Raw genomic sequence first — 12,162 nt, 5'->3', positions numbered from 1 at the left:
TTGCCATAAAAAAACGATAATAGAAAATAATTACACCACAGTGTTTTCTGGCATTCCTTTGTGGGAAAGGTTCACGTCATATTTCAGGTAGAGAGTTAATGATTGCTTCTCAACTACAGTTTATTTTCAAGTTCATAAATAAAGCAAATTGTTCAGATTATTCTTTTTAGTTTTTTCAAAATATTGACTTTGCTGAAATATCACATTTCAGCAAAGTCAAGTCAATGTTTTGTTTATATTCACAAACAAATTGTCGATTGAATTAGTTTTTTGTACACTCTGATCTTTTATAAATGTGATTTTTTATTTTTTTACCTACTTTGTTAAATCCAGTGATGTACATAAAGTAGGTAAAAGGTTAAAAACAAGGGCAATGAAATCATTAACCTCATACAACTAAAATAAATAATATTTGATGTTATATATTGTGTGTATATATATATCGGTGAATATTTATAATAATGTCATATTATGTGTTTCCACCAAAGCATGCATCGTCAGAACACATTTTTATTCGACTAAGATGAGTTACAGTGAAGAAATTATTTAATATTCTCACAATAACTCCTAATTATGACTTTATTTTATAATTATGACTTTTTATCTGATCATTTTGAGTTTTTATCTCATGATTATGACTTTTATCTCATAATTATCAATTCTTATCTCATTATTTCGACTTTTGGAGTGAATTATGACTTATGACATTTATTCTTATGAATATTTTTATTATCAAAGCTAAGTTTTCATCTTATCTTGGTCTTTTACTAGTAGAAATGGGCTTCCATATTAACGTCATTTAACTAATATAAATAAAAAAGGAATTGTGGTGTAACACCGTTTATGATCATATTGTTGAAAAAAGAGAAGCCTGCTTGACCCTGTTGAAGAGGAGAGTGTGTTAGTGGGGGCCGAGTGGGAGAATTCCCTCCCCTCCCTCCCTCCTTTGTGTAAGTGGCAGAATGCCCATTGGTGTCAGTGACTGAAGCCAAGAAGTGTTTATCAACCAAAGTGTTGTGTATATCATGGAAAATGAGTTGAAATACATGAACTGAATTATTGTAGACTTAGAATGAATGCAAATATCATTTCATAGATTATTTCAACTGCATCTCAGGGCCTTCATCAGGGAAATTAGATAGTAGCTTTATTGCTTGATGCAGTTTAAAAAAATAATAATAAATACCCAACTATGTAACAATTATTAATAATGCCCATACATTAGTATAAAAACAACACTCACTCTGCATATTCATGTTTCTTTTAATATGTCTAAATGGATTATCCCTTATATGGCGACCCTTTCCCCTAATCTTGGGTTGATAGGTCTGTTATTATTCGCCTACAGCTGATAGAAATATCGGGCACAGTTTTTGGTTTTCTTGAAAACAGGTAAATTGTCGTTAAATCTATCTTTTTGTCACAGTATATATTGGCCTGAAAATTGTCTGACACCGTAATCTAAATGCAAAAATCAGCTCTTTGAGGTGAAAGTTAAGAAGATCACATTCAACAAAAGAATCTGAGACCAGCTTGTTTAAATGCTTCAGAGTTTTAATTGTTACATCAAAGATTAGTTTTCAGCAGTGTTACAGATAAAGGGAGAGTTAAAGATGTGATAACGCATAATACATTCACACTGTCACACACCAGCAGGTGTTTGTGTGTTTGGTTGGTACAACATGTCTCACATGTTGATGGCACAGACAGATGGGCTAATGGAGGTACACTGTTGATTGTCCCAGCAGGTTCCCGCTGTGAACACATGAAACAAAGGAGTCCGTTAGAGCTTCAGTATCTCACCAGAAGGAATATCAGTTACACTAAAGGTTAATATTTTCACAATACAGAGAAGGAAGCAACACATGGACAGGAGAAATTTACCAAAATGAAATTCACAGAGAAATGTATTCACATGTTGCTAAACGGAGCAATTTGTGTTGTTTATCAGCCTTTCAGCACTTCAGATATTAACAGCCAACATTGTTTTTTCGACATTTGTAATTTAACAGTAGCTCAAATAATATGTTCTGATTTACCTCCATGATTCATCACGATACAATTCTGTTTGTAACCTTGAGGTTTCCCAAGACACCAGAACGAAAAGGAGAAAACACTGCCATCACTCCAGAGCCAAATATTGTCCTAGAAGACAAAGTAGAAAAGATGCAGATGTTCACAAGTGTCATCCAATTAGTAATCAGAGCTGTTGTAGTGATAAATTACCTGTTGGCAGTCAGAGCCTCCAATCCAGGTGTCGGGATTATTTGAAGTCTGTGATTTTATCATCGCCTGAAGGAACTGATCCTCTTCGGCACTGTGCACAGATGCAAGGTTTCCTTTCATGCTCTGGCAGTTTTTCTACAGTGGAGATTGACAGACAGACACACAGACAGATGTGAAGTTACACTCTAAAGCTGTACATGTGTCCATCTCCTCCACCAGCAGGAGGACGAAGGTTTGTGTAAGTGAATATTGGTTGAAGAAGTGACAGAAGCTATTCAGAGTTTCACTTCACTGTTGTATTGTGGTCCCTGCTCACATATGCAGCTTTAATTAGGAGGTTTTGTCCTTGGACACATTTGTTTAATCTTGACCAACACTAGCTGTGTCCTCCTGTAGCGCTACAAGCGGCTCAGAATTTTCACAACATGCAAAACATGATTTCCAAATAAAACCTTTCACAAAATCTTTCTAACGGGAGCTATTTGTATACAAGAAGTTGAGGTAGTCGTTTTTTTTACAATGAGACTATGAATGTTTACGTATGTTTTATCGCTTCTTGTGTGTCCAATATGAAATAAGTGAAATTACTGTTAAAATCTTAGCATTTAGCTGAAAGCTACTGTGTCTTATTATGGCCACATGCACCGTTGGAAAAGGAAGCAAATGGAAATGAAACGTTCACTTATCAATGTTATAAATAACAATATTAACAGGAAGACACCAAGTCAGAGGAAAATGCTGATTAGTCAGTGCTGGCGTGGAAAGTCAACACCAGCAGAATAAAGTTAGTTTAGAGTGTTTCACTGATTACCTCAGCCTCAGCCCAAGTCAGAAGTCTTGGCTCAAATTTGAAACAGCGACCATTGTTCTCGTTCCATCCATCGGGACAAGAACGGACATCGACTGATGGGATAACGGTGGAATCGTCTATGAGAATGGAAGCAATGAAATAATATTGTAACAGAATGTTGAGGTGTAGCTGTGGAGTCTGAGGGCAGAAGGTCCTCATGACAAGTCCCCCTCCTGTTTAATCTCCACATGGATCTGTCTCATCAGTTTTTATGACTTAAACACTAGTAACATCAGGCTTTTTATAAAGTGTATCTGCACACGTATCTACACATGCATCAATGTCTGTACTATTCTTTAACTATACAGACAGAGTTGAACACTGATACTCACCATCAGCTGCAGCCAGAGTCATCATGGCACAAACGAGTAGAGACACAGTCAGCATTTTCGTGGTGGAGATGATGCAGATGTTGAAGATGATGATTCAGCTTTAAAAGGAAAGAGACCGCTTACTAAAAATCCTGAAGGGAGTTGAAATGAACATAGCAGTCGTAGTGACTCCACAAGAGGAATTATTATTTCCCAACACAGCCAGCATCGTCAGAATACATTTCTATTGGACTAAGAAGAACAACAGTGAAGAAACAGTATGTTGAAACTGGTTCATGAAACTCTGATATACATACGAAGTTCTCTGAATCAGCAGAAATTTAGTCTGAGTTGAATAATTAAAGCTCTTACAGAAAATGATATATAAGCAGATTGTATTATTGAATGAATTTTACATTTTTTATTTTATTGAATCACTTATTAGTTGTTACACTGTGTGTGGTTGAACCAAATAGTGTTATTTGTGGGTTCTTACAGGAAATTATAAGTAAGATGAACACATTTTATTTAATTTGAATTGTTTTATTGATTTTTTTTTTGTTGATGTTATTGAATTAGTTATTAGATGTTAAACTGTATGCGGGAGAACCGGATAACCCGGAGAAAACCCTGTGCCACCACAGTAGTCAACACACCATCTGAGAGAGGCTCATGTCCGGGGAATCGAACCCTCGCCTTCTAGCTGTGTGTGGACCACTGAGGTGGCCCTGAGAGCTGGAGTCCTGCCCCACATCCAGGAAGCGTCCTGCTCCACTGGTCTCTGTCCCTCTTTGATGAAGGACGGAGGTCAGTGGAGGACGCCTGGATGTGAGGCCGGACTGGAGCTCTGTGTTGAATTCATTTGAAGGAGAAAAGAAACCTCACGCATCTGTTTCTCCCTCAAGATGAAAACCACATGAAAGAGTTTTTTTTCTTCAGAGAAGTTCATATTGAATGAATTTGGGAGAAACCGGAGCACCCGGAGTAAACCCTAACCGTAACCCTCACTTACGCCACACCGACCCTACTGCAGATGTTGGCGATGGCTCGGCCCACGGACGAGAAGAACCTGGAGATGCTGCTGCTCTTCTTTGTTGGTGCCGTCACATGGTCTTTGACGGCGGAGACGATGCAGCTCTCAAGTGCCTCTTCGCCTAATTTCAAGGAGAGCAGCACCATATCTGCACCGCCCCTCTTCTTGCACAGGTCCTTGAAGATGGTTTTGTCGAGGTTCTTGAAGGTTTTGTGAGTGACGTCAAAGTTGACGCCCTCGACTTCAGCCCACATCCTCTCAAACAGACGCTGAATGATGGCCACGGGTTCAGCAACGGTCGATCTGACTTTCGACTTCCTGAACGCCCGCGAGACCAGCTTCTCCACGAGGATCTCCACGGACATTTTGTTCTTCTCGTCCCGTGCCGTGTTGTCCTGTGCTGGTTCTGCAGGAGTCGCTGGAGCAACGTTCTCCTGGCGTTCAACGACCGTTGCCTGTGGCGGTGACTTGCTGTCCTTTAAAGCGCGTCTCATCCTTTTAGCGAGCCGGTCGGCCTGAGTGTTCTGCCACCACTCCAACAGTCCCAGGAAGTTCCACACTTTCTCCCATATCTCAGTGTACATGTCGTTATGTGACTGAAGAACGCTCACGGTCCCGTTAGACGCTCCTGGGACGATCTCGGGCGCCGTCTTTCCCGTCATGCGTCTGAAGAGGAAGTTACTCAGCTCCCGTGTGATGATCAGGGCTTTTTCTCTTGGGATCCTCTTGTACATCAACGCACAAACCTGGTTTCCTACCTGGTCTTCCTCTGATGTCTTCAGGGTGGGGATGATGTTTTCTACATCTTCCAGCTTTAAGGGGACAATTTCTCTCTTGGAGTCCTGCTGGAATTTGTTCTTCAGTTGAACCAGCATGCGATTCAGCCACGTTTTTGCAAAGTGCTTTGCAAAGAACATCTTCACTTTGCTTCCTGTCTTTTTCTCAGCCGGCTCGCTCTCCTGTTCGGCATCTGTCTCCTCCATTTCCTCTGGTTCCTGAAAAAATCCGTCCTCGACGGTTATCTCCAGGGAGGATTGCAACCTCTCGTACTCGGAGTCTGACAGCTCATCCAAGAGAGGATACATGCTCTCACTCAGCAACTTCTGAATGATTTCCTGGGGAGATTGAGATCTTTCCGTCTCAGAGACATTGTCTGATCGGACCTTCTCCGGGTCTGAGAAACACTCAACATTGTCTGTGGTTTCTGGCGCCTCCAGGTCTTCAATGACCAAGTCTTGGGTCGGACTTCGTCTCTGCCTTTGTGGTCGAGGTGTGAACAACCTCTTCATCTTGGCGGTGAACGTCTTTGTCATGTTGAAGGCGTGACGAACCATTGTGTTGAGTCTGTTGGGGGGAGTGATGTGCTGTGAGACCCCAGACTCTTCAGGGTTGGAAAGGACAGAGGTGACACTGACTGCCACCTCTTTATTGATCAAGTCCCTCAGGCGCTCAGAGCTTTTGCACTCCACTCGGTCTGGGCAGTCCAGAACAGTTTTAAAACCCTCTGTGACTGTGTCGCCCAGACTGGCCTTGACGTCTTCTTCAGACACCACCATGTTTATGTTCCTTACAGCTGACAGTAAGGCTTTGGACAACGTGGTTATTATGTCCAAAAGCAGTTCTGCCATCAGAGCTTTGGTGGTGTCATCTGGGGTTCTGGACTTCAACAGTTTCCACTGTTCTGCTGTCATCCTGTTGAAAAAGGACTCGATCAGTGGGTGAATGGTGCCTCTTACCTCCATCATGTCCTCTGTCTGTGGTGTTGGTGAAGTCTTCATGGTGTTCGTTGCTGCCAATAATCCTAGCTGCTTTCTGCTCTGAGAACTTCTAGTCCGACTGTCCTCAAAGCCTGTTAGTTTAAAACTGACGAGAATTAGAAATGTTGGCTATGTATAGGCTTCAACAAGCATCCTTCTTCAAAGAATCAAAGCCGTGATGTCACACATTAAAGCCACCGGAACACAGCTGAAGCCAAACAAACTTCAGCAGCTAGGCAACCGTTGCTAGGCAAATCTCGGAAGAACAGATCCTTTGCTAAGCCCCTCCCCCCTTGGTTACTGTTGCTAAAGTTATGCTAAACTTTATATTTGTATACAGTACCATAAAAACAAAAATACCCTTAGATTCTGTTGGCTAGTTAGATTTCTTGACAATGCATGATTTTAAGTTTGTAATTTGTAAAATCTTAAAGTAACTAAAGCTGTCAGATAAATGTAGTAAATTGGAATTCAGTATTTTCTAATTTATGGAGTTGTATCAAAAATTCCTTCTGTAAAAACCTTTGACTTTAATGTGTAAACAAAATTAAACCAGAATTATGAACCTGGCTTCATCAGAAATTCAGATTTGGGTTCTGCTATTAATATATTTGATAAAATAAAATAATAATAATAATCAATATTAAAATCTGCTTATCTTACTTATAATTTTTTTCTGTAAGGGGCTGTAAGTATTCAACCCACACTAAAGTTCTGCTGATTCAGTTAACCTCACATTTGCATAAAGTACAATAAAAAGTACCAAAAAGGTCAAAGAAAACTGTGTTTTCCTTTACAACTGTTTATTTTTCCATTTTAAAACCACTTTCATCGGCAATGTAATGATAATAATAATAATAATAATAATTATTATTATTATAATAATAACAATAATAATAATAATAATTTTTAAATAACAAGTATTATGATTCACTTTATTACTGTTCTTATTAGCAGTAGTTATGGTCAAGACTCAAAATTATTTTTACATAATAATCAAATTTACCATCTGGAACAAACAGCTAATTCCTTTTAAATTGAAAACCTTTTGCAAACCTCAGCCTGGCTCTTCTTTGATTCTGGTTGATGAAGGGCTTTTTTCTAGCTTTGCACGACTTCAGCCCTGCCCCTAGGAGCCTGTTTCTAACCATCCTCAGCGTGCACTTCATCCCAGCTGCCGTTTGCCATTCTTTTTGGAGGTCACTTGATGTCATCCTACAGTTGTTGAGTGACATTCGAATGAGTTGGCGGTCATCCCGGTGAGTGGAGAGTCGTTTTCGTCCTCTGCCGGTCTGTAGCTTTGTTGTCCCTAATGTCTGCTGCTTGACCTTGTTCTTATGAACCGCCGTCTTTGAAATTTTAAGGATGGAAGCAACCTAACGCTCACTATATCCCTCTGCCAGTAAAACCAGAATTGAACCCTTCTTTTCCTCACACAAAACTTTTCTTTTTAACTCTTTTGGCATTGTCAATAGTCACTTTTTTATTCCAATTACTTATGACGTACTACTAGCACTGTTTCTGCCATCCAGCTGGTCCTGTTGAAAGAGGATAGTGATGACCACAGCACTGGTTTTTATACTTTTCTTCATTAAATAAGATTTGATTTAGGTGATCACCTAATCAGTACCTCATTAAGTAGAATCAGGTGTGCCTGTATTGAAATTCAACAGACACTGGAATGGAATGGCTGCCATACATACAGACACGTAGATATGCTGATTTAAGAAAAATTTGGAGTGGCCTCTTAATCTTTTCCAGAGCTGTATATATGTATATATATGTGTGTGTGTGTGTGTGTGTATATATATATACATACATATGTATATATGTGTGTGACCATATTTGGACACACATGTATATATATATATATATATATATGTATATATGTATATGTATGTATGTATATGTATGTATGTATATATATATATATCTGTGTGACCATATTTGGACACTGAGCACTAATAATAATGTAATATTTTCCAACACAGCCAGCATCGTCAGAATACATTTCTATTGGACTAAGAAGAACAACAGTGAAGAAATGAGTTGCTATATATTTTTATTAAATCAACAAATCATCAGCCTTACAATACTGTACGTCATAACAGGTGTAATGGGGCCGAGCAGAGCCTTTAATTGCTTCAAATTATGACATTGCCTGCTTTAATCCAAGATGTCGTGTTCGAGCTACAGCTCAATATCAACCACCGTCACCTCCCCGTTGACTCTAAGCTCCGCGGTTTCCCAGTCGAAGACGTTTCCCTTCGCCACCCACTTCCCGGAGAACAGGTCTTGGATGTTGCTCTGCGAGAGGACGTAGTCCCACATGTTGATGTCGCCGATCTCCCCGACGAAGCTCTGCTTGGCATCAAAGCCACTCAGGTAACTATCCGGGTCCTGACCCACGATGACTGTCCCGCCGGGTTGCACTATGTGGTTCTTCTTGTAGATTTTGGTGACACTCTTCCTCCCGTCAATGAAGAGGGCGGACGCGCCCGAACCCGAGTCCCAGGTGGCGCACAGGTGGGTCTGCAGCGCGCCGAGCTGAGGCACTTGGAACAAAACGCCATTGCCGCTCATGTAGAAGGACAAGCTGAGCACACGATTCAGGACAGATAACAATCATTTCATTTCTTTTTTTAAAGTCATTGTGTTGTAATTAAACATTAATATTGTAGTAAAATTGTTGAGTATTAACTGTTTTAGCTTGTTTTACCGAAATTAACTACTGAAATACAACAGTAGTTAAGTTAGCAGACGTAGCTACATGCTATATTTTTGTTTCCTGTAGGGGGGTTTTGAGTAGTAGTGAAAGTAGTACGAGGGTTTTGTGTAGTAATGGTAGTATTACGAGTTTTAAATAGTAATACAAGGGTTTTGAGTAGTAGTGTAAGTAGTACAAGGGTTTTGAGTAGTAGTGTAAGTAGTACAAGGATTCTGAGTAGTACTGGGAATAGGGTTTTGAGTAGTAGTGTAAGTAGTATGAGGGTTTTGTGTAGTAATGGTAGTATTACGAGGGTTTTGAGTAGTAGTGTAAGTAGTATGAGGGTTTTGTGTAGTAATGGTAGTATTACGAGGGTTTTAAATAGTAATACAAGTGTTTTGAGTAGTAGTGTAAGTAGTACGAGGGTTTTGAGTAGTAGTGGGAATATTACGAGGGTTTTGAGTAGTAGTGGGAATAGTACGAGGGTTTTCAGTAGTAATGGTAGTATTACGAGGGTTTTAAATAGTAATACAAGGGTTTTGAGTAGTAGTGTAAGTAGTACGAGGTTTTTGAGTAGTAGTGGTAGTATTACGAGGGTTTTAAATAGTAATACAAGGGTTTTGAGTAATAGTGGAAGTAGTACAAGGGTTTTAAATAGTAATACAAGGGTTTGTAGTAGTAGTGTAAGTAGTATAAGGGTTTTAAATAGTAATACAAGGGTTTTGAGTAGTAGTGCAAGTAGTACGAGGGTTTTGAGTAGTAGTGGGAATAGCACAAGGGTTTTGAGTAGTAGTAGTATTAGTAGTACAAGTGGTATTTGTGGACTGAAAAAAAAAGTTAAACCCAGAATATTAGAGCGTTGCCGCGACTACCTTCCGTCCAGCTCACGCCATACGTTCAGCTCGTCAAAGTTCGGTGTCCGGTAGGCGAACAGGATGACCTCGCGCCTCCCGCTGAGCTCCGTGGCCACGCGCATGCACAGAGTGAACGCCGTCAGGTTCAGGGGCTTCAGGGGGACCAGCTCCACGTAAGCGGTGTTGGTCGCAGAGGGGAACACCAGGGTCCTCACGTTCACGCTCGCTGGGGGACGAGAAACGAGGGACACGAAGACATTGGAGTTACTGTAGAATTTTTTTTGTGTGATGTTTAATTTAATAATTGTAATTATATAGCGAGGAACCTCTTGTCTGTGTTTTCTTCAAATATTTCGAGAACCGTTCCTCCGATCTGCTTCACACTTTGTGTTCCCCAATGCTCGGGGACCGGAGTCCAATATAGTTTAATTCTGGCCAGATGGTGGCGCTATAATGCTACGTTCACATGGAAACCGTTATCAACCAAGCCAATTATTTCCGCCATCTACAATGGAAGAGATAACCACTATTGCTGCTTTCTTCATGTTGTGGAAGTCCCACATATCCCGGGAATACCAACACCGTTGTGTCTGGGTTCATAAGGTCATCTGGAGGAGTATTCATTTTATCTAGCAAGACACACGTCGGCTGGTTTACTACAACTGTATGAACCCAAAATAAACCACTTTGCTGTGATTTCAATTGCAATTAACGGACATAAAGGGAAGCCGAAATAACTAAAGAATGATGCAGATTTGTAAAAAGTCTGAATCCGTGTTTTGTTAGTTCTCTCTGCAAAACGACAAACAAAAAACTTTTAAGATGCTTGTTTTCTCAATGGAGCTCAGATTGATTGGTGCTAGGCTTTGCTAAAGTTGCAGCTGCTCCATCAACACTCAAAATAACGTGTAAATACGGAAGCATCATTATTGTTTGTAACATATTGTTTATACAAATATAAAAACATCATATATAACACATCACTGCATAACTCTACGCTCTGACCTTTAACTTTTGAACCTAAAATCTAAAAATAAACAAAAAATATTTTTTTATGGGATTCTTTAGGTCTAGATAAGGTGGCAACCAACTTAAGCTACTTTTAGTGACGCAATTAAATCATCTTTCACTATAAGTTTTGTCTGTATACCAATTTTTTTTCTCAATTAATTATTTTGTCAAGAAACTAGCTAAAGTTTCCAGACCAAATGTTGTCTTTTTTTCTGAACAATAGTACAAAACCCAAATACATTCAGTTAACTATCATAGATGACAGCAAGACAGAACATTTTCTCATTTCATTATTATATCTTTTTTGCTTGGAAAAAAATAACTTAGATAAATCAGCCATAGAAATTATATATTTTTCCCCTCAGCTTACGATTAAGTAATCGTTTTAGCTCCATGTATTTTGAAAATTGTTATTATTATAATTATTTTACATATAAACTACTATGAAAGCACAGATTTGCACATAAAGCCACACAGACTTACCGCCCACCAGCGTGGGGACGAGGAACAGGAAGGCTGAAAGTCTCATTTTGTCCAAACAAACCTGCGGACAACAACACTCTTTAATTTATTTTCCCACATCATGCAATGGGAACTTAAATGCAGGGTTAGGAGTTTTTTTAGGAGTTTAAAAAAAGATTATAAAAGGACATGGAGCTGACTACATACTGTGAAGGCTTCTGCTGCAGATGATTTGTTCCCTGAACTCATCGTTTCGTAATGTATTGACTTTAAATAGTGACAAAGTCCAGGTATTGTGAATTCAGGGGCTTAGCCAGCAGCTGACACGGTTAATATGCAGCCTTTTCAAGCAGTTTTCCTAACTTTTCATTTTCTTTGGACACAATCATTTTTTTTTTAATTACTTTTTACGATGCAATTCACAATAGGCGTCAAAGTTTTTGATCATTTTTACTGGCATTTATAACTTTTAAAGATGCTAAATCAGTTGTGAGTGATACTAATTGCTGAGCATTTATGATCCATATTGGCAGATACAGAGCCTCTTTTTAGTTTTGTTTGATTATAGCAGCTGGTCTACAAAGATCAAGACCATTTTTTTATGGTTTCCTTTCCAAAAAATGACTTCAACTGCTTTCAATTCAGTGTAAACCAGCAAAAATGATTTTGTTATATTAATTTATAGTGTTTTTTTATGGATTAAAACAAATCTTGTCATTAGTAGTTTTACTGATATGTTATTATAATCTGCTTAAAGTTAGTGTTAGAAAGTTAAACAGCTCATAATTAATATTAATAATAATTTCCTTCAAATAACTGGATTTATTCAAGTTTATCACCAACACTACATTTTACCAGATAACATGTGAACACATCATGATAATGTTATAATTTACCTTCACATCATAATGTAGCTCAGCGGAGACGTCTGTGCGTTAGCGGTGATGCTAA

General features: G+C 39.1%; 2 protein-coding genes across 2 annotated transcripts; both read right to left on the bottom strand.

The window, feature by feature from the left end:
- Positions 1-1,568: 1,568 nt before the first annotated feature.
- LOC129098926 (type-2 ice-structuring protein-like) lies at positions 1,569-4,084 on the bottom strand. Its single transcript, XM_054608065.1, has 5 exons — positions 3,409-4,084; positions 3,038-3,153; positions 2,227-2,361; positions 2,040-2,145; positions 1,569-1,755 (listed from the first exon to the last, which is right to left on the bottom strand). The coding sequence occupies exons 1-5, from the start codon at positions 3,461-3,463 to the stop codon at positions 1,688-1,690; spliced, it is 480 nt and encodes a 159-aa protein (XP_054464040.1). The 5' UTR covers positions 3,464-4,084; the 3' UTR covers positions 1,569-1,687.
- A 4,138-nt stretch (positions 4,085-8,222) lies between these two features.
- LOC129098247 (C-reactive protein-like) lies at positions 8,223-11,488 on the bottom strand. The gene is made up of 4 exons (XM_054607231.1): positions 11,419-11,488; positions 11,233-11,293; positions 9,757-9,964; positions 8,223-8,773 (listed from the first exon to the last, which is right to left on the bottom strand). Exons 1-4 carry the CDS (start codon positions 11,458-11,460, stop codon positions 8,368-8,370), a joined length of 717 nt encoding a protein of 238 aa, XP_054463206.1. The 5' UTR covers positions 11,461-11,488; the 3' UTR covers positions 8,223-8,367.
- Positions 11,489-12,162: the final 674 nt, after the last annotated feature.

Source organism: Anoplopoma fimbria, chromosome 11 (genome assembly GCF_027596085.1).
Source record: "Anoplopoma fimbria isolate UVic2021 breed Golden Eagle Sablefish chromosome 11, Afim_UVic_2022, whole genome shotgun sequence".
Lineage (NCBI taxonomy): Eukaryota > Metazoa > Chordata > Actinopteri > Perciformes > Anoplopomatidae > Anoplopoma > Anoplopoma fimbria.
The sequence above is the reverse complement of the archived record's forward strand: the minus strand, read 5'-3'. Positions and strand labels throughout refer to the sequence as shown.

What these genes read in the sequence shown, in the direction of transcription:
- LOC129098926 (XM_054608065.1), bottom strand. Translation starts at nt 3,463, where the DNA reads ATGCTGACTGTGTCTCTACTCGTTTGTGCCATGATGACTCTGGCTGCA. An exon ending in TGACTTGGGCTGAGGCTGAG is followed by an intron (nt 2,362 to 3,037) that starts GTAATCAGTGAA and finishes TCTCCACTGTAG; the next exon opens with AAAAACTGCCAGAGCATGAA. An exon ending in GAGGCTCTGACTGCCAACAG is followed by an intron (nt 2,146 to 2,226) that starts GTAATTTATCAC and finishes TTTGTCTTCTAG; the next exon opens with GACAATATTTGGCTCTGGAG.
- LOC129098247 (XM_054607231.1), bottom strand. Translation starts at nt 11,460, where the DNA reads ATGAGTTCAGGGAACAAATCATCTGCAGCAGAAGCCTTCACA. An exon ending in CTGCAGCAGAAGCCTTCACA is followed by an intron (nt 11,294 to 11,418) that starts GTATGTAGTCAG and finishes TGTTGTCCGCAG; the next exon opens with GTTTGTTTGGACAAAATGAG. An exon ending in CGTCCCCACGCTGGTGGGCG is followed by an intron (nt 9,965 to 11,232) that starts GTAAGTCTGTGT and finishes CTCGTCCCCCAG; the next exon opens with CGAGCGTGAACGTGAGGACC.